General features: G+C 39.6%; 2 protein-coding genes across 2 annotated transcripts in view; one reads left to right on the top strand and one right to left on the bottom strand.

Moving 5' to 3' along the window:
* Positions 1 to 336: 336 nt before the first annotated feature.
* On the bottom strand, positions 337 to 18627 carry sf3b2 (splicing factor 3b, subunit 2). Its single transcript, XM_082162348.1, has 22 exons — positions 18475 to 18627; positions 18005 to 18048; positions 17859 to 17918; positions 17589 to 17744; positions 15190 to 15252; positions 14286 to 14415; positions 13122 to 13225; positions 12497 to 12605; positions 12142 to 12236; positions 11721 to 11918; positions 11278 to 11400; positions 11121 to 11201; positions 10100 to 10327; positions 8932 to 9081; positions 8069 to 8158; positions 7816 to 7923; positions 6284 to 6391; positions 5209 to 5351; positions 4447 to 4548; positions 3540 to 3639; positions 1268 to 1468; positions 337 to 558 (listed from the first exon to the last, which is right to left on the bottom strand). The coding sequence occupies exons 1-22, from the start codon at positions 18578 to 18580 to the stop codon at positions 487 to 489; spliced, it is 2571 nt and encodes an 856-aa protein (XP_082018474.1). The 5' UTR covers positions 18581 to 18627; the 3' UTR covers positions 337 to 486.
* A 619-nt stretch (positions 18628 to 19246) lies between these two features.
* capn1 (calpain 1) overlaps positions 19247 to 26465 on the top strand; it is a 30738-nt gene continuing 23519 nt past the window's right edge. Inside the window, exons 1-2 of the mRNA XM_082162358.1 lie at positions 19247 to 19427; positions 25360 to 25799. Of these exons, the coding sequence (XP_082018484.1) occupies positions 25548 to 25799 (252 nt within the window). The 5' untranslated portion in view covers positions 19247 to 19427; positions 25360 to 25547. The remainder of the gene's footprint in view (positions 19428 to 25359; positions 25800 to 26465) is intronic.

The following is a 26465-nucleotide window of genomic DNA, read 5'->3' on the forward strand; positions in this document are numbered from 1 at the left end:
CTTACAGAACAATAAATACCACAATGTGTGCAGTTGTTCAAGGTTAATGATTAAGGATTAAAACAAAAAAAAATCATGTTTAAGTTTACGCTCACAAAATACATTCTAGAAAACTACAAAAATTCATAGTCGTTGAAATTTCCATGATATATTTACATTTTAAGATGACATTTTACATTAATAGACTATTTTAAACTGATATTTCCAGGAATGCTACATATAAATACACCATATTTCAGATATTAGCAGATGGAACCAAAAACAGACTAGCTTTCATAAGCAGTGAAACCTAAACGAGGCGGATGAAACGTTAAATAAAAACTCTGTAACAACAGCTTGTCATTGACGGCCATTTTATTTACAAAAACATTTGAGCATAAATGAAGATCGTCACTCGCTGTAACGTAACGCACAAACACGAGTGCGCTTCTACAGCGTATCAGCAGATAAAAAGAAGCAGAATGAAGGAGAGCGTCTCTGGCAGGACTAGAACTTGAACTCTTTGTACTTCTTGGCCCCGGAGCGCGTGTCCTGCGGCTGAGCCTTGCGCTTCTTTTGCTGCCAGGAACAGAGGAGAGGAAGGCTTTAGGGAACACGGGTAAACACCATCTTTTTCTTGTTTGTAAATGGTTAATCAAACACTTCATGTGATCAGATGCGTTTAAAGGGGCTCTCCCAGAACTACTGCATTTTTAATGCGTCCCATTTAGTTCCTCGTTAATATTGCGATTTTAAAACATTTCAATATCATGTACAGGTTACATTTATCCACAAATACAAATGTGGAACATTATGAAAATGTGGCATGAAGACAGTTTATTTAGGATTGCGAAAATGTGAAAAATTGTGTAATTATGTGAAAATATTAATAATTAAATAAATATATAAAATGTAAAAAAAATTAATTATAATTGTATTTTTATATTATAAATGTACATAAAAAAAAAAATCTTAGACATTTATAAAATGAATGCATCATGCCAATGTTTTTCCATTTAATTCTAGGCTGATTTTACATTTGCATTTATTCATTTAGGCTAAAGCTTCTTACAAATGAGGAATATCACAGGCAAAGTTATACATTATGCATTTCTGTATAGACTAATTTAATTGATCTAATGAGAATGACCATAACAATTTAGAAAATCTACCCCCAAAAAATCCTTACAGACTTTAATGCAATAATGCAAGATATGTTCCTGTTTCCTTGTTTTTGCAGTGATGTATACGAGTTTGGCTTGTGATTGGCTGCAGTATTTGAGCTCACCTTCTGTTTGGCGGCGTGTTCGGCCACCATGTCGCTGAAGTCCTCCTTCTCCACCTGCGCCTGCTGCTCCCGGACGTGCTCCTCGTACTTCTGTGTCATGGCCATGGGGTCGAGCTCCAGCTCCTCGGGGGCCAGAGCCACTTCCACAGCCTGAGAGTCTCCGCCCAGCGCCGTCACCCCGGCCTTACGGCTCGTCACCGTCTGAGAGAGACAGACATATCATGCGTCACATTAACCGAGGTTCGTTTTTTGCTCTTCCCTCAAAACAGCTCTTAAAAAACCTAATGGACTTGAGTATAAAAAAAAGAAAAAAAAGTAACAAATCCTTCTCTCACGGGTCAATTTGACCCCCATAGGAATGAATGGAATGCGAGGAGTACTTCAGTACTAACCTAAAAATGCTCAATTCAAACTAAAAATGCTAAAACTTTACCAAAAAATTATTTTATAAATGTCTACTTGTGTATCTGAATGCACACTGAAGCCAACTGACTTTAGGACCCAGCGGAACAGCTCACTTGCTCCATATAGAGATACAAGGACATCTAGAGTCATGAAATATCATGTTATGTTATATTATTATTTTTCCTCAAGAGGTCGACAAAGACACCCAATGTAAGGTATTTTGAGCTGAATTAAATGGGTTATGTGTGAAATAGTGAGTTATTTTGAATTTAAGTTGAAAGAATGTGAGGAATGTGTTTAAATTACTAATTATTTATTGATCAAATCTAGTAATTTAAAAAAGTAAATGAAATAAAATAAAAATCTCCCCAAAAATTGCATTGCAAAATGAAATAAAATAAGCTTTATAGGCAAAAATACATAAATTAAGTCTTATTTTACAACATCGCACAGGAAGGATTTGTTACAAAGGCGAGGGAAGGATGAGGGATAATCGCACTTGAATGGTCATTGAAAGCACTTTTGGCCACTGAATATTAAGTGTCTTTTAAACCACATCTGATCCAGCCAAGGTCACACATCAAAATCTCATTCATTTCACATTCGCAAACAGCTGCACAAATATATCAGCAGTGGCATCACCGCTTTATAGCTGACATTTCCACGGGCAGCTGTCGGCTTCTGCGCCTCGTTTATATTCTCGCCGTCGTCTAAACCTAAACGAGTCCCATATGGATGAAGTCATTAGCATGTGACGGCTGTGACAGATGAGGCGCAGGTCGTTCTGTTATCAGAGGCCTGGGAAAGGTTATCTGCCACATCTGAACACACCAGACAGAGAGAACTCTGGGATACGAGCGTGTAAAACAACTGAGGCGAACTGATTACCATACAAAACACAAATGGTTTGGCTCAGCAAGCACTGGTTCATCTCGTGGCTCTGGGTTTGTTTTTGATGACATCAATGGGAAGATGACGCAGAACGAGTCAGATGTTTTTTAATGAACAATAGTTTAGGTTTAAATGTATAAGGGAAAGTGTGCATCTTTGGTCCTGTAGATTTCATATCCATATTTTAAACTATGGGTGGTTTGGGGAACTTATTGTTGCATTCATGGATTTTAAATGTTTTTTTTGGCAGATTTTGTGTGGTTTAAATGGAAGTTATCCACATAATTAGCACAAAGCATCATGGAGCGTAGGGAAAAAGGTGGATGGGAACGAGCCAAGAGTTTAAAAACAAACTGATCTGAGAAACTGAGGACTCCTACAGCCGTTTCCATCCAAAACACGGGAATTTGTAATTGGAATATCACAAAACATTCACAAACAAAGCAGCGTTTTCATCCCGTGTGTTCAAGAGAACAAAATCATCCCTTCCTGGGAAATTGGCACATAAAATTGGAAGTTGCAGCAATCGGGGACTCTTTTCCTCCATCATACCGGAGTTAAACTCTGTCATGTTCTCTTGCGTTCGGATGCTGGTGTTTGGGAACGCACTCATGTGACGTGAAGGGAGTAAACCAAATCATCCTGACGACAGACTTTGGTTCAGGCGTTTTTGAATAACTAAAGGAACATCTGAGATGTTGTGCGATGTGATTGGTCCACTGGCTAGTCCAGATATCCAATCACATCCACTGTTGAAACAGTCACAAGTTTTATGCAGATTTATTTAGTAAATGTGTCAATTGTAGATTATGCGCATGTCTTGTCAGATAATAAACTGATCAGGCTCAATTGAGCGCATACGCTTTTTAAATGAAATGATGCACATCTTAGCGTTTCCATCCAGCAAATTGGCATAAAAATAGGTGTATGGAAACAACACATGACACACTCATCCATCTCTCACACACAGACGTACCGCAGTCATGTCGTAGATGTGTGTGGACGCCATCATAGCAGCTCCGACAGGCCCAGTCCTCCTCTCCGGCAGCACCGTGAACAGCTGAGGCGTCTCGTTCCTGAACACACACACACACACACACACACACGTGTTAAATAAGATATAAGTGTCTGATACACCGCTGCTTAAGTGCTCGACGAGACAGTTGTTGCCTCAGAGCGCTCAAAAGTATAAACCGAGTCACAGTGCACTCTCTCTATATAATAGTCTCATATTAAACTATTTATAAAGTAAATGTAAGAATAACTTTTATATTGTTAGTATTGTTTCAAGATTAACATTATTGGACTGAAAGCAGCTTAAGTTTTACTTGATTATCCATATCATTTTTAGAAAATCTTGTTAAAATGTAAGTATCAAATATGATCATCAGGCTTTTGAGAACGGTTTATTAGTTTATTAGTTCATCCCTCAAGCATTACTGTATTGTACTGCATTGTTTTAAAACTACAGAGCTTTGATCATAAAACGAAGCACTTAAATATCTCCTTACTAAAACATTATTGGCAGATATTAATATTTATACACACTATGTCAGTATCTGCTATAAAGATCTCATTGATTACATTACAAGAATATCATCTTACTTTTTGGCCATATAAAATGTAATATTTTGCAGTTGGGACTATGAATAAAACTTGAGTTTTTTTTCCCCCTCCTTGAATATGAGCTCCATATTCTCACTATATGAGCCATAAAAGCCTGATGTATCAAATATGAAAACAAAAAAACATGCATTTTTTATTTTTAAAGATTGTCTTAAGGTTCAATAAATAGATTTTTCTGCCCATTTCATTTGTCAGGCTTTACAGGGTTAAGTTAGTGATTTCCGGGGCTTAAATCTGGTGTTTGCACAGACACTCACCCGTCCATGATCTCTTCGATCTTCTTCTTCCTGAGCTCAATGAGCTCTGGAGTCTCCATGCCGGCAGGAACGGAGGAGAATCCACCCGGAGTGATCAAGCCACTGTCACAACAACAACAAGAGGAAACGTTAACGACTTCAACACACGACACTAGCCGTGTTTCCATTACAGATTTGCGCAAAACTTTTGCGTTTTTTTCTAAATGTTGACAAAACTATTGCGAAATGACGGCGTTTCCATTAACATTGGTTATGTGACTAAACCTCAGTCGCCGCACTGGCCATTATTAATCAAAGGAGACGTATGTGTGTTATCCAATCATTAATGGCAAGGAACGACTCTTATACTGTGAGCGGCTCATATGAGGTGTTTCTGGGTGTTTCTCACTCGTATCTGCTTCGAGGTCTTGATTGTGGCATTTCTTTGAGGTTTAGAGTCCAGTATTCCTGTAATCCTTCTGTCTTTTATGAATTTAATAAAGAGCTCTGTCTCGTATTCTGTCCAAACACACCGCGTCATCTGCGTCAGGTGACCTGTAAATGGCCAAAAACTGTTTCCATTGCAGTTTTGCTAAATATTTCTTTTTCGAATTGCCTGAAAAACCACCTCATGCGAGCGTAAAAACTTGTTTGCGATAAATGGGAGTTTTTGCAAAATTGACGTGTTTGGGCGTACTTTCAATTTGGCCAATTTGAAGGGTAATGGAAAACGCGGCTAGTGACTGAATCGCTAGAGTTTGAATCGCTGAGATGAATCGGCACCTGTCTGCAGGTGTGAAGAAACCCGTTTCATCCGGTTTGTCCTCGTCGCTCTCCTCCTCCTCTTCCTCCTCAGATGATTCTTCATCGGACGGCTCCAGCTCGCCCCACGTGGTTCGGTCGATTTCCTCCTCCTCGGCTTTGGCCTGTCCACATTTCAGAAGGAAGTCACATTTATTTATACAGCGCTTTATACGGTTTCAAAGCAGCTTCACATTAATAAAACAGGAAAATAACAGTGTTAATGTTGTACAGTTCATTAAGAAACTATTTGAACTGTAATACTTCAGTTTTATTTCAGTGTTTCAAATCAGTGTTGCAAAATTAACTCTCAGCTGAACCAAAATCTTTACTCTAAGTCCCCCTGAGATTTGAAGTTAATAGTTCAATAATTTAACGTGTACATTTCTCGTGATTCTCAGATGTTGGTTAATACCCACGTCACATGCAGGCAAACATAAAATATTTCATCTTTTATAGCAAGAGTTTTATTTCGTTTTTAGTATTTATTTTAATTTGACATTTTTATGATTTAACTATTCTTTCCTCATCTCATGAACCCCATGGGTTACGGAAACACTGTTCTTTACTTCAATTACATTTTATGAAAACTTGCACCTTAATTATTTCCTGAATTAACAGTTTTATGAAACCAATAAGGCATTTTGCTTTAATAGATTCAGCTCAGTTTATTTCTAAAGCACATTTAATAACAGCAACAAGGCTGACCAATCTGCTGTACAACACAACATAAGACCATAAGATAACAGAAGAACATAATAAGATATTACAATGTATTAAAAGCCAAAGAAAAGAGATTGTTTTAAGACTAGATCTGAATGCAGATGAACCCTAATGTAGTTTGGAAAGCTTCTCCATAAAGTGGGACCAGCCTCAGAGAAAGCTCTATTACTCCGACACTTTGAGCCAGTTCTTGGCATGAGTAAGTTGATCTTCAGATCTCAGGTTTCGCAACTTTTAGGATGTGGTTTATCATGAACACAGTTGTTCTTAAATGTGACTATATTCACAACATTTTGCACTTTGCTTAAATGTGCAGCTAATTGAGTGTCCTCACCTGGAAGTCTATGGAGTTGGTCCCGAACACATCTCCGTACAGCGGTTTTCCCGTCTCATCCACGGGAGGTTTTCCCCACCCGCCGGCGTGATACCCGAACGAACAGCTCTGAAACACACACACACACACACCTCGGTATGAACATCTCAGCTTTACATCAACATTATGACAGCCATGACATTTAGATTGTGGAAGGGTTTTTCATGAATGTAAATCAGATCCTCTAATGGAGAAGGATGCGCATTTGTTGAGTTACAAGCATTACTTTATATCTTAATTACTGACTAAATCAAAAGGAAAATCACTTCCTTCCTCATAAGAACGTCCTCTAATCAAACATGACGGCTCAGAGTTTTGCATATCACTGCGGGAAGTGTTTGCATCATTTTTAATTAATTGTGAAAAATAACAATTGCATGTTGGAGTCCCACATGTTGAGTTAATTAACTTAACAACTTAATTGATGTATGAACTTGAATATTTAATAGAGCTCACACTCACCAACAGTGTCGATCCTGCCAAAGAAATACTTTCAAATTGAGCTTGAAAACCTAATAATCTCATTGGAAATTTTCCATATATAGTTCATAACAGCTGCTTACATTTTTTAAGTTTAAAAAAGTAAGCACATTTTTTTATATTTTTTTAATATACACTGCCCAGCATAAAAAGTCTGTTTAGATTTAAATAGGCCAATGCCTCAGAGTCTGTGCCGGATCATTATTGCAGTGATCATTATGTTTCTTATGTGAGGCAACAAGCTCTTCTAATCTTAACTCTCGGGTGTTTTTAATTACAAACTAACAAAAACTAACAAACAAGCCCAGATGAGAAAGTAACATTACTTTCCACAAAAAAAGTAACTAATGCAATATTGTAACAAATTACTTTTAAAAGTAATGCATTACAATACTTAATTAAAAAGGTCAATTAAAACCCTGCAAGTCAATTACACTACCATTTAAAAAAAAGAGCCTTAGACACGAAACGAGCGGTTTGTGTGAGAAAACGAACAGTATTTATATAGTTTTTACCTCTTGAACACAGCCAGGCGCTTGCGCAGACTAAGCCAGAACGCGCGCACACGTCACACAGCAGGAAGCGCCCGCGCCCTCAGATCACTTGGACGCGGTTGTGTACAAGAGGTAAAAACGATATAAATACTGTTCGTTTTCTCACACAAACCGCTCGTTTCATGTCTTAGGCCATCAATGTGTACTTACGATGGGGAATTGTTTTAATTTGGACTCTGTACATGCTCTTTGAGACAGTGACCATAGACCTGCATTATATGACTGACAGACAAGAACGGTTTGACCTAAAAATATCAAAATTGAAACTACTGCGGACACAAAGACACCTACATCTTGGATGCCCTTGAGGTAAGCTAAAACATACCAAAATTTAATTTCAAAGTGAACTATCCCTTTAATTTTACAAGGTTTAAGGCATGTATAGGAAAGAGCTACTTATAAAAGCAGCATTCCTCAACATTATTTTCCCCTGTGTGTGTGTGTGTGTGTGTGTGAGACCTCAGGGATGGGGGCGTTGAGGCCGGGGATCTTCAGGTTGGGGTAGGAGGGTGGAGGACCGTATCTCTGCATGGCGATCAGCCACGGCGGAGGAACTTTATGAGAGTTCTGCCGAGACAAACACATGTGAAAAGCTCAGCTAAGATTAGACAGGAGAAATTACATAAGCGTCGAGGTGCATGAGGAGCTCTCCTGCAATTTCACACAACAGCAACACTTGCTGTGCACAAGCAGCTGATAAAGGAGCACTCACAGGTCCTGTGGGCATCCCGAGAGCAACCCTCAGCTCATCCGACAGATCGCCCGGCTTCTTCTCCTTCAGACGCGTCTCAAACTCTTTTCCCTGAATAGCAACAACAAAAAGGGTTTCTTTCTTAGAAAGCACCACCATAACAAATAAAGTGACATAATAAGAGTCTTTCGCAGTAGGAACGAGCCACCAGGGTGGTTCCCCGAGAACTAATGGTTCCCATAGGACCGTTTTCCTGTTGCATTGGCGCCGCCAGTAGGAACTCTGAAGTGACGCAAGCGGCGCTTGTTGTAGTGACTTATTTTGACGGCGCTGAGAACGCCGGAGCCTGAGCAAACAAACAGCGCTCGCATCCTCCGTGTTCATTAGTTTACAATCTGTTATACATAGAAAGTAGACAGTGTGTGAAAAGCTATTAGCGTATGCCGTGCGGTTGATGTTCAGTGATGTGGAGCAGGAATACATAATCATGTTTCTATTGGTCCCTCAAAGTCGCGTTGGATTTCCTCCTCAGCGTAAAGGTCAAGAGGTTCATCTATCACTGTTTTCCATGTTCGTAGAGTTAGTTTCTGGAGTAAATATATAGGCTATAATCTGTGTTTACACAACTTTTTTTTAAATGGCGGGTGCTGGTGTTTCGCGTGCGTTCGGCCAATCAGCGAACACTAACGTCACGGATAGTTCATATAGTGCTGGTTTAGACCGACTCTGAAGTAGGAGATAAATTAGTTCCTCTTAAAGGAGTTCCTAGAACTAAAATCGTTCCTAGATCCTGCGGTGCGAACGCGCCAAAATCTGGGAACTTCCGCCAGTTCTAGGAGCTATGAATAGGTTCCTCCTGTAATGAGCAGGTAACGCCAGCGCACCTCATAGTACAGGTCTCCGTGAATCGTGAGCTTGGGTTTGATCTGCCATTTGAAGAAGGCGTCGTGCAGCTTCTGGTAGTCAATGTCGATCTTCCCCATCTTGGGCCGAACTTTCTCTCTCATTTTGGTCTTCATGGTTTTGGCGTCTTCCTACAGGGACACAGAGACGTCAGTAGAGCCGACAGCAGTGGGAAACACACCAACACTCAACATTAAAGTTTAAAATAACCAGCTTCACAATCGTATAAACGTCAGTCAAGCGCGGTCTCGGATGGAAACTTCACAAGATGATGCCAGATGAAGCAAACAAATGATCACACATCAGTGTCACTCCTGACGGCCTCATGAGCTCATCTGACACATTTCAAGACAGGAACTAAACCCTGAGGTGCTCTTCACGATCTGCTTAATGTTCAACTGCATAGATCATGTTTGACAAAAAAACTGCTTTTTTAATGTCTGCGCTGAACTATATTTAACATTCTGGTTTTATGACCTTGCTCTAAAACAATATGATCAAACATCATTATTATTATTATTATTATTATAGGAAGCATTATTATATTACCACAATAAAAAGCAAAAATGCGGCACAATAACAGCCAAGAGGAACATATTCAATAGATTTTTATACAGCCGTGTACATTAAAAGCACTTAATATTTAAATAAAGCTTTATATATTACCAATTCAAAAGTTTGGGGTTGGTAATTTTTTTTAGTGTTTGTAAGAAGTCTCTTCAGCTCAGTAACGCTGCATTTATTTGATCAAATTATCAGTAAAATAGTAATATTGTGAAATATTACAATTCAAAATAACTATTTTCTGTTTAAATATATAGTAAAATGTAATTTATTCCTGTGATCAAAGCTGAATTTTCAGCATCATTACTCCAGTCTTCAGAGTCACATGATCCTTCAGAAATCATTCTGATATGATTTGCAGCTCAAGAAACATTTCTGATTATTATCAATGCTAAAAACAGTCGTGATGCTTCATAGGACACATTTTTCGTGATTCTTTGATGAATAGCAAGTTCAAAAGAACAGCGTCTATTTAGAACATAAGAAATGTCTTTAGTCACTTTTCATAAACAATGTGTCCTCGCTGAATAAAGGCATTATATATAATTTTTTTAAATAAATTGATGGTATGGCAGTGTGCGGTACCTTCTCCTGCAGGGCTTCTCTCATCTCCTGGATGCCGGTTCTCCTGATGAACTCGGGCAGCTCAAACGGAGGCTTCTCTATGCCCCTCTTCCCCTGCAGGTACTTCCTCTTGAAGCACCAGTGACGCGGCACCGGCACCGTGTTCCTGGTGGCCTTCAGGTGAACCAGCAGCTTGGGCTCCTGCGCCGTCACATCGTGCATCTCCACCACGTCAGGGCGGACCACAAGCTAGCAGAGACACACGTGAGGAAGGGGGACAAACAGGGATCGACATTAACACCTGTCAGATGTGTGTGGCTGCAGTCACTCCTACCGGCCACTTTGGCGGGTTGAATTTTATATAATATACATTTTTGAATTGTAGTCTTTTAAAAAGGCATCTGAAATAATAAACTAAGTGCAATGTAGTGTTGTCAAAAATATAGATTTTTTGATACATAGATACTGAAATATCTGAAGCTCTTCCGCAGGATCCACAATACCAGCTGCGCTTGAGTTACACACAAACCCACGTTTGTGGAAATATTTTTCATTTGCTCTGGATAAATATTGATGTTACAGGGCTTGAATTTTGCCGTGGGACTGCACATATTTTGCATGATTTTGCTCACACCCAAAGTGTGTGCATAATAGTGCACATAAAGTATTTTGGCTATATAAAACAGTATAGTGGGTCTGTGTGTCAGGTCTTAAAGTGAAAGCAGCCTAATATACCGGCCACCAAATTATGAGATAAAATTAAAAATCTCTATATGGCTATGGTATCGATGTCAAACCACAAGCCACTACGGCTGGTGAGCAAAAAAGTTAATGTCAAACCCTGGTGACAATAATATTTGATCTGCTATTAGTACTAAAACCAGCAACAATTCCCACTTTCAAATGACTGGATCATATTATTTGAGTGCCAAGTAAACAATAAAACGCACAGTTATGACATTTCCAGTAAGTACATTTACAATTCTACAAGTCTTTTTAATATGCATTTTGATCTAAACATTGAACAATAAACTCAAGTAACCTGTTTGAGCTCCGCCACGGTCAGCCTGTTCATTCTCCTCAGTTTCTTTTTGGACAGCTTAGGCAAGTCCTTCTTGAGGTCCTGTGAAACAGGAAGTGGAGGGGTTAGACGGGAACATCACCAGGAGACCATAAGAGCTGGGCGACTATCAACTCACATCGTCGCTGTCATCACTGTCCTTCTTCTCCAGCTCGAATCCCTTCTTCTTAAAGGAAAGGATTTCGGGCTTTTCGGGCTTCTCCGGCTCTTTTTCCTTTTCCTTTTTCACATCATCTGTCAGCTGTGATAGAAAGCCATTCAATGACAAATCCATCAAAATATAACATTTCAGTCTTTAAAATACTAGTCTAGGTGAATGAAGCTGGACGGGTCATGATCGATCAATCAAAAATCTAAATACAACACCAAAAAAGCGCTTCATTCTTCATACTTTCTCATATCAAACAATGTTTTGCAGCAGTTTTGCTCAGGAAATGTTATTTTTGGACTTGGGAGGAAATGTTGAGCTTTGAAAGTTACAGTAAGCACAGTTTCTTATCTCAAAATACCAAGTAAATTTAGCATTGGCCACCCTGTAATGAAGCATCTGTAGTTCCTGACCTTGAACGCCTCAAAGATCCTCTTGAAGAAGATGAAGTTGGGGTCGTAGATGGCGGGCTCCTCCGTCACGTACTCGATCTCCACCTCGGCCTCTTTCTCACGGCTCTCCTCTTTCTTCCTCTCCTCCTCCTGCTCCTTCTCTTGCTCCCGCTTCTTCTTCTTGTTCTTCTTCTTCCTGTTCCTGCGCTTGCGGTTTTTCTGCAAGCGAGCGAGAGAGAAGGAATCGAGTAAAAGTGTTCAGAAGAAACACAGCAGTCAACATTTGAAGTGGATAAAAAAAAGTGCCTCAAAGCCGAACAGGTATTGTTCAAAATTCATGTATAACTTTGATGAAAGGATTTGATCCTCTTCATATGTTGACTCCTGTAGTTATATCAATGAGAGACTCGCAAATGCTGACAAAACAGGCGAGGAGACCTACATCTTTTTTAGAAAGGCCGCTTTCATCGTCGTCATCTGAATTTCCACGGGCGGAGGAACTGTTCAAGTCCATCTCATCGTCATCATCTTCCTCCTCTAAAGACAAAAAAGAGCCAGAGAAATCATTAAACAAACATTCCTATATTGTTTAGAAGTAAACCAGCATTGACTTAATCACAAATATTGGTTTTATCACTTCACACGCCCCCGCTTTCACATTCAAGTCTCAAAGTAAATTCAGTGTTTCTCCCACTGGTAATTAGACTTGATGTGCTCAAGTGCTCTCATCTCTTAAACACGATCATTAGTGACATTAAGGCTGCGTTTGATGATAATGATGAGTTCCTCATAGTGACCTATAGGGGCGACGCTGAGCTGCTCCTGCCTCATCTCCTTCAGCTGCAGGATCTTCTCCAGAGCCTGAGGGATCTTCGGCCCAACGCCAACATCTTCACCCTGCCACGCCTGAACACACATGACAAACACAAGTCAAGATCAGTAAAGATAGATAGACAGAATGTCAGCATTTAAGGCTATTTCCATGGCAAAAATTAGATTACAAAAATACAAATATCATATAAATAAAATAAAACCAAGCAAACAAACACAAGTCATATATATCAATTTTCTTTACATGTTAAAGAATCTTTTCAGGCATAATCTTACTAAATAAGTCCTTAAGTGAAATAACTTAATAAAATAGCATTCTACTAGTATTAAACCCCAGACAGTCCAATAAAATATGTTTAACAGAGAGGGGAATCTTACAAAACATGCATAGAGTTGAGTCTTTACTTTTAAGCAAAAAAGCATGAGTCAAGCTTGCATGACCTATACGACATTGGTGAACACCACCTGATCAGATCTAGTTTTAAGAGTGATTAAAAGTCTGTTTGAGATGTATAGTTTATTATTCTTGCCCGTGTTCCACTCGTCTTGTTCAAGATCAGTAAAGAGATTCATAAGTAAAGGCTCTCGCACCTCTCTGGCGTCCTCTCCTGGAGGGGGCGGGACTTTCTGCCGTTGATTGGCAGACTGGAGCATCATAGACACACCTGGAGGAGCCGGGCCACCTTGAGTCCCAACTACAGGAGCAAATCAATGATTAGAGTAAAATCCATATCACATTTACAGGCGTTTCAATCTCGTCGATTTGTCTTAAAGGAATACTTCACCCCAAAAATTTAAATTCTGTCATTACTTAGTTACTCACCCTCAAGTTTTCTGTTGAACAAAGGATGACATTTGAAAAATGTTGGCCACTAAACAGCTGCTGGTCCCCATTAACTGAATTGAGGTCAATGGGGATTAGAAACTGTTGCTACCCACATTCTTCACAATATCTTTTGTGTTCAGCGCAAGAACGAACTTCATGCAGGTTTGGGACAACTTGAGGGCGAGTAAATGACAGAATTGTAATTTTCAGGTGAACGGTCCCTTTAGACACCACAGATGAATAGGGTGAACATGCAACTAATAGACATCATCATACTTCCCCAGTTGATTGATTAAAAATTGCTAACATTTTTTGCATTACAAGTTTTCTGAAACATTCAGTTTAAATATGCGAAAGAGACAATATCTAATTAAATATGCATTCATTTACAGAAATCTGAATATTGATAAAGCTGGATTTAAAATTTGTGTTTCATTTTGTTGACAAAATGAAAATCTGAAGGTGAAAACCAGAGGGCATTTCAGATTTCACTTTTTATCACTTGATAAATCAGAAAATATTGCCAAAAAAATATATATATAATAATAAAATGTTATATAAATCAGTAAAATTATTTATGAACAAACCCCTCTGTAAAAACATTCAAAATATAGATATTAATAAGGCTAAAGTTTGGTGTGTAAAGCTGCTGAAGTGGAGATTTCTGACTGATTGTAACTGAAATCTACAGATGCAAATAGATAGTGCAATAAACTAAACACTTAAGTGTATTTTGGATGTTTTCTCTCCACTAGTCTGAGAGACGTAATGGACGAAAAATAGATTTTGGACCAAAATTTGGATGAGAAATGTTTTGCCCATTATATATCCTTATTAAAATTCAAACACGGCATCCAGTCAGCATGATGTGATATTAGGTTGACATGACTTGATGTTTGAGCATGTTAGAGAGCATCATGGTGAATGACCTCTGAGAGGGGGGATGGGGGGCAGGAGGTTGGGTCGGGGTCCCAGTTCAGGTCCTCTGGGGCCCGGTGGCGCCCCCTGCTGGACTTTAGCAAGTTCCTGCTGTCTCTCGTGTTCCAGAAGCACAGCAGCCTGAGAGAGAGAGAGAGAGAGACACACACACTCACTATTAGACCTTTAAACTGGTTTTAGAGTCATTCATACTAATTCACACTGAGTGAAAAGAATAAAAAAAAACAATAAAAAATAAAAACACCAAACCAACGATAACATGACAGGCGAAAGATTATTTAAACTTTATGGTACATCGCAGAATATGGATCAAAATATGTACACTACCGTTTAAAAGTTTACGGTTGGTATGATTTATGTTTTTGAAAGAGTCTTCTGCTCGACAAAGCTGCATTTATTTGATAAAAAATACAGTAAAATTGTGAAATATTTCTACAACTTAAAGCCCTTTTCTATTTGAATAATAAACTAATTTATTCCTGTGATCAAAGCTGTATTTTCAGCATTACTCCAGTCTTCAGTGTCACATGATCCTTCAGAAATCATTCTGATATGATAATTTGATGCTCAAGAAACATTTATAGTTATAATCAATGTTAAAAACAGTTGTGCTGCTTCATATTTGTGTGGAAAACGTGAATCGTGAATTATTTCAAATCGTGAATTATTTTTCACGATTCTTTGATGAATAGAACGTTCAAAAGAACAGCTTTTATTTTAAATATTATAAATGTTGCTATTTTATTTACAAATATCTTTGCAATTTTGATCAACCAAACCCAAAAGTTTTTGAACGGTAGAGTGCATATCACATTATTCATATAGCTGTTAAATGTGTGGGTTATATGACAAATTCTTTTGAAGACAGCATCACAGTAATAAGCAAACATTCACCCGTTTCTGCTGCTCGAGAAGTTCCTGTTCCTTCATCTGCTCGTCCATCCCCCGAGAATCACCCTAAACACACACGGTTATAAACTGCAGTCATGTGACCCCTTTATTTCATTGTATTCTTAAAGGTTAGTTCACCCAGAAATAAAATTTCTGTCAGTAATTACCCACCCTCATGTCGTTCCAAACCCGTAAGACCTTCGTTCATCTTCAGAACACAAATGAAGATATTTTTGATGAAATCCGAGAGCTTTCTGTCCCTCCATAGGCAGCAAAATCATTGCAACTTTCAATGCACGGAAAGGTAGGAAAGACATTGTTAAAATAGTCCATGTGACTCCAGTGGTTCAAACTTAATGTTATGAAGTGACGAGAATACTTGCTGGCTCACTATTGGCTAACTCCTGCGTCAGCATCACGCGCATGTGTCGTGGTGCTCACATGATCAGAGTCAGCCAATGGTGAGGACTCGGAAGTGTTGCTTACACCACTTCAACAGCGGAGGAGAATGACGTGGAAGAGAAGAGATTGTTGAATTAAGTCGTAATCTGGGGTTTTTTTGCACACAGAAAGTATTCTTGTCACTTCATAACATTAAGGTTGAACCACTGGAGTCACATGGACTATTTTATCTGTGTTTTTACTACCTTTCCGGGCCTTGAAAATTGCAATGACGGCGCAGTCTATGGAGGGGTATGAATATCTTCCTTTGTGATCTGAAGACAAATGAAGGTCTTACGGTTTTGGAACGACATGATGGCGAGTAATTAATGACAAACTTCATTTTTGGGTGAACTATCCCTTTAATAATGTTTGATCATGTAAGTTTTTCAGCATTTAACATCTAAATAAATAAAAAATGCTTCTTTCTTTTAAAGGGGACCTTTTATGTAATATTCACTATAGTGTACACAACCACCCTATAGTGATACAAATCCATCCACTCCTTTTTTATTAATCCCCATAAATCATAAGCAGTGTGTCCCAACGACCCGTTTTCAGCCATGGGGCCGGTGTGACGTCACATCAGTCACAGGCCACGCCCACAAATGTTGACAGACACTGCCGTTTGAACATAGACCCGCCCTGATCGAGTTCACAGCGAGTTGCACACATCCGCCATTGCTGCACTGACGAGAATGTCTCCCAAGCGTTGTAGGTGTTGTGTAGCTGGATGTATTAATACACATGGCTCTCTCCATTTACTCCCGAAAATTGAGCAAGAAGACGAGGTGGATTGATTTTGTTTTCGAAGAAATTGCTCCCTCAACTCTACCGAAATTAATTTATGTCTGCTCGAATCATTTTACACCGGACTGCTTTGTGAATAAGGGTCAGTGTAAAGCAGTTTTTTTTCTCCGGAGTGATAGTCCTTACGTCACTGATCACAGCAGAAATGAAAGTGAGAGCGCACACTTTACGACAGCTCAGAGTCGTTTTACGGATATAAAGTTTACCAGTTTATTAAGCACCCCTTTAAAAGGTGAGTATGTATTTGTTTACTGTTAGTTGCAACAAGTGTTTTCCGTAATTCGCTGTGTATGTTGATGATAATGAAAGGGAGAGAGAGAGTTTATGGATAAGACTTTAATGCGCACTTCTTATACTGTGTTTATTCAGCTCTTACTGTGATTCTCTGGAGTAAAACTAACGCTTCATCTTTTGTGTGATGCACAATAAACTTCATAAAACTCATCAGTATATTTTTGGCCATCATTCGGACACGGTCCCCTACAGCAGGCTTGTATTAATAGTGGATAAAAGCAAATGACAAATAAGTTATAACCGTAATTAAACTAAACTATACCTGTTCTATCTCCATGCAGCAAATATTCTCTGACTCTGTGTGCATTATTGTCCGACTCAGGGTTGAAATGAACACCGTTACTGAGAGTTTCTGTTCTGATATTATCATTCCGTCAGATGAGATTGTCCTGGCTGTGAGCGAGCTCGTGAAGCTCCGCCCCTCTGGGCCGGCAGCAGCAGCTCATTTGCATTTAAAGGGATACACTAAAACGGCACGTTTTTCTGAGCCCCAAAGTGACAATTTAAACATGCTGTAAAAAATGATCCGTTTGGTATTTTGAGCTAAAACTTCACATACACACTCTGGGGACATCAGAGACTCATTTAACATCTTGTGAAAAGGGGCATAATAGGTGCCCTTTAAGCCATACATAATGAGCGTTTGTTTTGATTCTGAAGAAAACCACGTCATCATGCAAGTCTCTGCTCAATTTTATGCCTAAAGTACATCAAGCATTAATAGGAAAGTTTGGCAGTAGTTAGCAAGCATCACCAGTAGTGTAACTTGACAGTAAAGTCATGCATCATCTACCACACAACTGCAGCTTGCCTCACAGTAAAAGGTTTCACACAGAGTTAGCATGCGCGGCTCTCACCTGCGCGACTCTGTCGTCGTGTGGCATCATGCCGGGCGGCTCCATGCCCATGTGGATCGGTGGAGGGCCGGCCATCATATTCATGGCCTGCATCATGTTCATGCCCGGCGGAAGGGGCATTGAGGGCATCGGGGGCATGGGCGGCAGACCTGGCATCTGACACACACACACAGCACAACCTTTAACACTTATAGTCTCAGGCATGTCGTGTCTAGTCCTAATTATACCAAAAAAACATTAATAAACAGAATAAAAGACACATTGCAGTACCGTAGTCATGACCTTGTCATCTCCTCCTGCTATGTTTGGCTTGTTTAAGATCATCCCAGACTGCAGACAAAATAAAAATTACACTCAGGAAAAGAAATAAGAGTTATGATCAGATTTGCAGTTTTAAACAAAACTGAATAGCTTACCTGTGCAAACGATTTGAGCCGGTCTATGAGCTCCTCTCTGGGACCTGAAGAACAGAACACCATACATGAAGATGGCCAACAACACTGGACTGAATTAAACATGGCTTACATTAGTTTAATGGGCTATGTGCTGATTTGTAACTGCAGTGTGTTTGTGTTTAAAACTGTTGCATTTAAATACGATCACAGTGTTACGGTTTACGCAGATACATTCACACTGCGACTTAACTTAGTTGTTTAACGACATTCACAGCTCACAGGGGTTTTAACTAACTTACCAGAATAAACGCAAATACAGCTATCAATTAGACTTATTTACATGTACTGCACACGTTAGCGCGAAGTTTCGTGCGCTAATGGCCCGCAGGGTATCAACAGGGAAATAACAGGCTAACATGCTAACTAAGCTAACGGAGGGAAACTGAGCTGAACTCCGTCACAGCGCTCTTATCAAAACGGTTTATTCTCACCCATGTTAGGAGCACCAAACTCGGCCAGTTTGGCCTGCAGCTCGCCGTGGTTCCATGTGTTAAAATCTATGTTTGATTCAGCGCCTGGCGGCCCGTCGCTAGCCATGATGAAGCTCTACGGCACAAACGCGTTCAAGCGCGAGGGATCATGGGAACGCGACGCACAGCATTATGGGATTTGTTGTGCCTTTTCTCGCAGTTTGAAAATGACGCGTTTGCGTTTAATACTTCATAGTGTTTCATTTAACGCTTATTTTATTTCAAATAACGAACATATTTGTATGGTTTCCGTTACATTTAACTATAATAACGCAACAACAAACATGATGAGCAGTGAAATGAATAAGATGAATAATACAGGTGAAATATTTGGCGTCTCGTTTATACAGTATATAGGATGCGTTTACCATGTTCTGCCTCAAGGTGGTGGTCTTTCTAACATCTGAAAAAAGAAAAGAAAATCTGAAATAAAACAATACTTTCCTGCTATTTAATAGCCAACCAGCCTTTGATATGCGCAAAATCATATCGAAATGCATATTTATACAATTCCAACCATGGTGTCAGAACTGTGGTCTTACAGTTTATACTATGATTTTTTGTTTGTTTTGTTTGTTTAAACGAGCTATTGTATTTATATTAAACATTTCTTGTGGTTATTTTCTCCTATTTATCGAACGGGAGCGTTTTAGTTTTGTCGCGTCGCGGTGAACGCTTAAACGCACTCTTTGATTGGTCGACGTGATGCTACGTCACGACCCCATCGCGTCGCGTTCCCACACATTGCGCACGCGCCCCGGATCCGCAGGGCGTTTGTGCTGCAGTGCAAAATCAGTGGAAAGACGTTAAACTACATGAACTCCAGATGTTTGAAGGACCAAACAAGAACCAAAAGGTCTGGATTATATAATTATTGCTCATACTCGAAAGTGCACTGCAGATCAAGACGCGAGGTAAGTGAAAGAAATCAACGCTTTCTCCCCATCCACGCAAGTGAGACTTTGACACTTTGTTGCACTTTTATTATTTTATTCGCGTGTTGTTGATACAAAATATGCCTTACGTGAAGGTTGTGTTATAAGATAATTGTTTGTCAGCCAAACAATTTTTTTTTTTAGACTTTAAAACGTCTAAAAGTGAATGAACTTCATTTCCTTGTTTTGCAGTTTCTAAAGCTCGCCTGTTTATGGCCATTATACACTCATACGATATCGTTTGCATGCATACATATACGTCATAGTGGTTGTGAATGCGTGTAGTTGTGTGTGTGGGTCAAGTTCTGAGAGTTGATACTTTCAGTTTACATTCGTGTCACTTCTCCATAAAAAAAACATCTGAATTGTTTGATGCTGAATGCATGCATGGCTTGGCTATTAAAAGCTTTTTAAATAACACACACACACACACACACACACACACACACACACACACACACACACACACACACACACACACACACACACATGGTCAGCTCAGCTGTTGTGGTCAGGGTGGGTTTCTTCGATCATACAGAAAGTGAATGAAAGCGAAGCCCCGTTATTTCTTGTCTAAAATCCACTTTGGTAGTGCAATGGTGCTTGTTTTTGTGATTAAATAATGCCATTGGAGAACTTACACTTTAATAAGACTGGATTTTTCCCAATTATTCCCAATTATGATCATCCCTGTGTGAGGGACCCCATCCTAAAATTTAATCTATATAGGTTCTTGTATAAAGACCCAATTTATACTCTGAAAAAATTACATTATAAATATTTCAAAAATATGATTTCTAGTTTCTATTAAGTTACATTATTATATTAAATAAAATTTTATTTAAATCTATTTTTCTATAACTACTTTAGGTATTATTTATTTGTTAATTTATATTTATTCTTTAGTTATTTAATTATTTTATAAATTAATAAATAATTAATTTTAATGTAATTTATTTATTTATTATAGATTTATTGTTAATGTTCTTTCTCTAAACAACATTTCCACAGACCCCCTAGCACTCCATTGTGTCTCCCAGTTTGAAACCCCCTGGACTAAGACACTGAACCCGTAGTTGTCTTCTGAGACGACTAGAGCCCCTAGAGGGCTCATGTATTGCGTGTTGCTTTGTATGAAAATCATGTCTTAAATAGGATGTAACTTGATAAGTGTTGTCGGTATTGTAGAGTTCTGCCACTATTGACGTGATCATATCAGATTCAGGGAAGTTGGAATCAGCAGCGCCATTATTTACATTAGGAACAGTGCAGGTGTTTTACTGTGATCACAGTGTTAGTTGTGTGATTTAGTAGTTTAGGGTGTTGTCTGTCTGTGTGAGTGTGAGAAAATCCCGTACCTGCAGACTAACCTGACCTGACCTCGACATCTGCTGTTTCTCTGATTATGGAAGAGTACAGAGAGAATACAGAGGCTTCTTGCTGCTTCCCACTGAGCAATGTTTAATTGTGATTTCTGCACCACTAATGGCATCAAACATAATTGCAAAAATCTGGATTTTGACATGTTATTAATAAAAAATTATATATCGATGAGCCACACAACATTATGACCACATGCCTAATGTGCTGTTGGTCCTCCATGTATCTCCTAAACACCACCGTCCCGCAGAGGAATGGACTCTAGAGCCCTGAAGGTGTCCTGTCCTGTAGGGTGCGAGGTGAAGCCGCCGTGGATTGAACCTGTTGGTCCAGCACATCCCACAGATCCTCAATTTACTGTCGCAAAGACCCGCCCCCTTTAGTTACTGTTGCTATGTCCGCCATGGACACTCTCACACCACACATGTTCTCACGCAGTGAAGGCAGACAGGACAGACCAGGTTACCTTTGATATGAAACAAAGTCTCAACTTTCAAATTTGGTCATTTTTTAAAGAAATTTAAACAATAAATAACGTTTTGTGGCTCTTTAATGTGTCTGACAGATCCTCAGTTAAAGCTGCTCGTGAACCGATCATCTCTTCCTTATAGTTAATTTAGAGCATCAAATAAACATGAATGAACATCAGAAGGAATGTTGTTTTAACCGCGGAAAGACGTTAATCTACTAACTCTCCTGACTGCTTTGTCGGACAAAATGGCGGATTCAGCGGATTATGATTGGTCAGATGATCGCCTGTCAATCAAACTCCCTGCGAAATATGAATTGGATTGAGATTTGGAGAATTTGGAGGCCAGGACAACACCTTGAACTCTTCATCATGTTCCTCAAACTATTCCTGAATAATGTGTGCAGTGTGTGTGTGCAGTGTGTGTCAGTGAGATTATCCTGCTGAACACACCAGGGTCGGTGGCACGTGTCAAATTTACATTCACGTATGACTCAGGGTTTCCCAGTAGAGCCTCACACTCCCTCCACCGGCTTGCCGGCGTCCCATAGTGCATCCTGGTGACATCACTTCCAGGTAAACGGCACACACATGTGATGTAAAAGAGAACGGGACCCATCGGACCAGGAGACCTTCTTCCACTGCTTCAAGGTCCAGTTACGACACTTGTTTGCCCAACTGTCATTCATTACAGGCTCTCTGATTGGTCTACAGCCCCATACGCAGGCAGAGTGCGATGCATTGTGTGTTGTGACGCATTCCTCCCAAAACCATCATTAATATTTTGCTTGACTTGTGCCACAGTAAATCTTCTGTTGGCTCGGACTAGATGGAATAGCTTTTGTTGCCCTCATGCCTCGATGAGCCTCGATGAGCCGTGATGAGCCTCGATGAGCCGTGATGAGCCTCGATGAACCTGTCGACAGGTTGTGGTTTGTCCCTCCTCAGACACTGTTGGTAAACTCTCACCATTGCCGAACGGGAGCAACACTCAAACCTTGCCGTTTCAGATACTCTAACCCAGTCGCCTTGCCATAACAATTTGGCCTTTGTCAAAGTCACTCAGATCTTTATTCCTGCTCATTTCTCCTGCATTCAACTCTACAAGAACTGATTTTTCGCTAATCATCGAATCTACTGAGAACTTGACATGTGACCTTGTTAGGAGATGATCAGCATTGTTCACATACATATTTGGCTCATTAGTGTGAATTAAACGACTCCCATTAGCAGTCTTGGGAACGGTTTTAGGTCTCCTGGAACACGTTTTTCCTCAGATGTTTTCTCTCAGTCTGTGCACGTCTTCTCTCTCTCTGATTGGTCGACAGCGTCTGTTCAAAAACTGAGGTTTCATGATGTGTCTTTACTTGTTTTTCTTTTGTCATCTTTGTCCCTTTTTTCAGAGAGCTACACAATAGAGGTTCCCGCTTCCACAAGAGACAAATTCAATATTTACTTGAGCATGTTTGTGAGCTTCTGCTCATCATGCCTGAGCGCCTCCACCACCAGATCTCGATGATAACAGGAACATGTTTCATCAGGCTGGTTTAATGGCAGATGGCTGGAGATTTGACATGAGACAAATAGCAAGAACTTCACAAAACAAAGAAAGAAACTCGCTTTAGAGAAAAGCATCGCTGAAGGCAAAATTGAAATGGGTTTCCCGTTTTTTAGCTGAAGTGTGTTTATGCGAAGTCACTGTTCGAGCGCTGAATGTTGCATCTGTACTCATGGCAAACATCCACACACACACACACACACACACACACACACACACACACACACACACACACACACACACACACACACACACACACACACACACACACACACACACACACACACACACACACACACACACACACACACACACACACACACACACACACACACACACACACACAGTTTAATACACTCTTGGCAGCGTGTCTTCTGCTCTCCCCGGCTCTCACGCACCACACCCTTCCACTGCTCTACTTTCTCTCATTGGTTTGAATGCGTTTATTGAGTTCATTCATTAAGTTTAATGGGGATTGCTTTCATGTTCATGATCATGACTAATTTGCTGTCCTAGGCAAGATTGTTCCGCTTGCATTAGCCACTGGTCCTTGTGTTTATACACTTACACAGAAACGGCATATATACTGGAGAATGAGAGAGACCATTGTGTTACGTTATATTATAAAAAAATTAAAAAAGCTGATGAGGGTGAACTATACAAAAATAGTCCTGGCTTGAACTCAAATAGCAAGAGTAATTAGCAATTCATGCTAACACGTATTCATTGAGCATAGTCTAGAATACTGTTTAATTTTCAAAATACATTTTAAAAGTGTTTGTTTTCCAGTAGATGGCGGCAGTCTTTCTAAACTATGGCACATTTTTCATGTTGTAATCACAAATAAAATATTTTTTACTGTGAATTTTACATAAAATGTTGCGATTTTAGGGTTAAAAAACTGGCGTTAACTCTGGCTAGATAGCTTTCAGAATAATAAACGTCACTCTTGTCTAACTACTAGATAAACTGTTCATTCATTGCATCCCATTACCTCTGTCTTTATCTTTTTCTTGCATGGCCACCAGAGGTCTTTGGTCTACTTTTTTAACATTGCGTGCCATCTATGGCAGGGTATAATGCTCATTTTTCATGCGTCATGTGAATTCGGCATGACCCCTAGCATTTGCCTCTTCCGCCCATGCCACGGGCCGGCCCTGAGCTACTATAACAAACAACAACAAATGACATAAGTAAGATGGGTCGACAGCATTTAAATAAAAAACATTAACATTAGCAAGAAACATTAAATGGAGCTTCAGCCCTAAGACTAGACTAATAGCACTTTATGGTTTACCAAACAAGGATAAACGTTTGAGGAGGAGGAGGGTAAATTACGACAGGTTTGACTCATAGGAGGGAATGGGCGGGTGTTCGTTTACTGTATCGCTCTTTCAACTCTCTGAAACAGACTCTCAGATGTTTTTGCTCTGGTTGAAGCTCGAGATATGAATGTTTGCTGTTCCCTGGAGGATTAACAGTTCTTTCTGTGGTTGTCAAGTTTGTTAGCGCTAGTGAGTCACTATTCTGAAGGTTAAAGCTGAGCATGCAGGCTGAGGTCAGGCTTATGGAGGTTGTGACAGCAGATCTCAGGCTTTGTTTGAAATGAATGCTAGTTTATTCTGCATTCAGAGGCATGTCAGAATGATCATATTTAAGCACCATATAGGCAAAGTTTCCTGTGGGAAACTTTCTTGGGTTCAAAATCTGGGTACAGTCGTTACAGTGGGGGTTAAATGAACCAGAAGTGGATTCAATTCACCAAATAATTGATATTTGGTAAGTTGAATCCAATTATTATTCTTTTAATAAACAAACAAACACAAAAATCAGTAGGGAATGGAAGAGTGTTCGTTGCATTTACTCTTTTAAACAGACTTTCAGATGTTTTTGAAGTGTGGAAAAGCACATCTTTTGTGTGTTTTCCTGGAACTCAAAGAGTATGACGCTCGTGACACCAAGATCATGTGTGATTCCCAGAGAACTGAACATGCGTGACCTGTTACAAATGTACGCCTTCAATGGACTGTGAGTTTCTTTGAATAAAAGCATCTGCCAAATGCATAGATGTAAATGTAAATACTCTCTGAGGGTAGTTGAGAAACTGGCATAACAAAGTACATCAATATATATATATATATATATATTTTAGAAAAAAGTTTCAAATTTCAAGAAAAGCATCATAGGTTAACTTTTATCTGAATGGGTCAGATTGACCCGACACCTAAGTTAGGGGTTAATTTCCTTCTTTCGAGGTTGGGAACATGGTGGGAATGAATGGATTTTGATCATGATATAATTGTGAATGTTTGTGTGCATTTTCTGTTCTGTTGATTAAGAATAGTGATGAAACTAGTTAGAAAATATGACTCATTTAAGCTGGAAAACATAAGAAACTACATTTCCCATCAAGTTCACAAGAATTATCAGACAAAAAATGACAGAAAGAAATATGCAATTGTTCATATGACAAGCTCATTTTATTTAATTCTTCTCTTTTCCAGGACTTGGACCATTGTGCGCTCTGATTTAATGTCATCCAACATCATTCATTCAAAGTTAAGACATTCGTTCCACTCCTCATTTCCTGGGTTGTGATTGGCTCGTCTCTTCCCCTTCCTCTGTCCTCATTGGCTGTCTGGGGTAACGTCATCTATTAGCGCTCTAGTGCCAAAGTAAAGCGGGCCAAAGCATGGAGCCCATTTACGCCACGGGAATGGCTGCGAAGCTGCGGAGTCAGTGGGACCGGGACGCAGGTTTGGGTCAGAACCACAATGCCGTGAAGTTCCTGGGACAAGATTACGACTCGCTGAGGGCCCAATGCCAGCGCACCAGGACCCTGTTTGAGGACCCACTGTTCCCAGCCAGCAGCTCTTCTGTGGGCTTCAACGAGTTGGGCCCGCGATCCTCCAAGACGCAGGGATTACGCTGGAAGAGACCGACGGTGAGCCGACCCGTAGGGTCTTGAGGGTCAAATGGGTTTGTCTTGTATTTGTTGTCCACACTACTTCCTTTATACGCCATCACTGCTTCCTGTTCCTCTCGTTCTCTTCTAACTGCATTATTTTAAAGTCCGCCTGTAGTCAATCATTTTATCCCTTAAAACTCATCTTTGATCACTAAAATTACATATTTAAAGTTTTTTCCTTGATAAAAAAAATCCTCATGCCTTAAAATATCTTGAATGTAACTCGACACCCTTGCCTCATTTAGTATACGCAGTTCTATGAATATGCAAATGACCCCCGCCTCCACTCACTCACTCAGCTCAGAAATCCACTCGTTGATCTGATTGGTTACAAGGTAGTTTGTGACGTCAGAAACAAGAAAGTCAAGAAAAGGACTTTAAGGGTCAAATGGGTTAGTCTTGTATTTGTTTGGGACACTATTTCCTTATTATAATAATAATACCTTTTATTTATAGGTGCCTTTCAAGGCACTCAAGGACACCATACAACGTAAAAGTGAATCAGTAAAATACAAAGCTATGCAAAAAGACAGACATACAGATCAAACATAAAATCAAACAATCAAATCACTAAAAGCTGTTCTAAACACAAGTTTCAATCTGTTTTAATTTTTAATTTACTCCATCACTGCTTCCCCTCGT

This window comes from Leuciscus leuciscus (assembly GCF_965113295.1).
Source record: "Leuciscus leuciscus genome assembly, chromosome: 2".
NCBI lineage: Eukaryota > Metazoa > Chordata > Actinopteri > Cypriniformes > Leuciscidae > Leuciscus > Leuciscus leuciscus.

Excerpts from the sequence above, each read along its gene's own strand:
- sf3b2 (XM_082162348.1), bottom strand. The coding sequence starts at position 18,580 with ATGGCTAGCGACGGGCCGCCAGGCGCTGAATCAAACATAGATTTTAAC. Across the intron at positions 12,606-13,121 it reads CAGGAGAGGACGCCAGAGAG|GCGTGGCAGGGTGAAGATGT; the intron begins GTGCGAGAGCCT and ends ATGTGTGTTCAG. Across the intron at positions 12,237-12,496 it reads GCTCAGCGTCGCCCCTATAG|AGGAGGAAGATGATGACGAT; the intron begins GTCACTATGAGG and ends TTTTGTCTTTAG.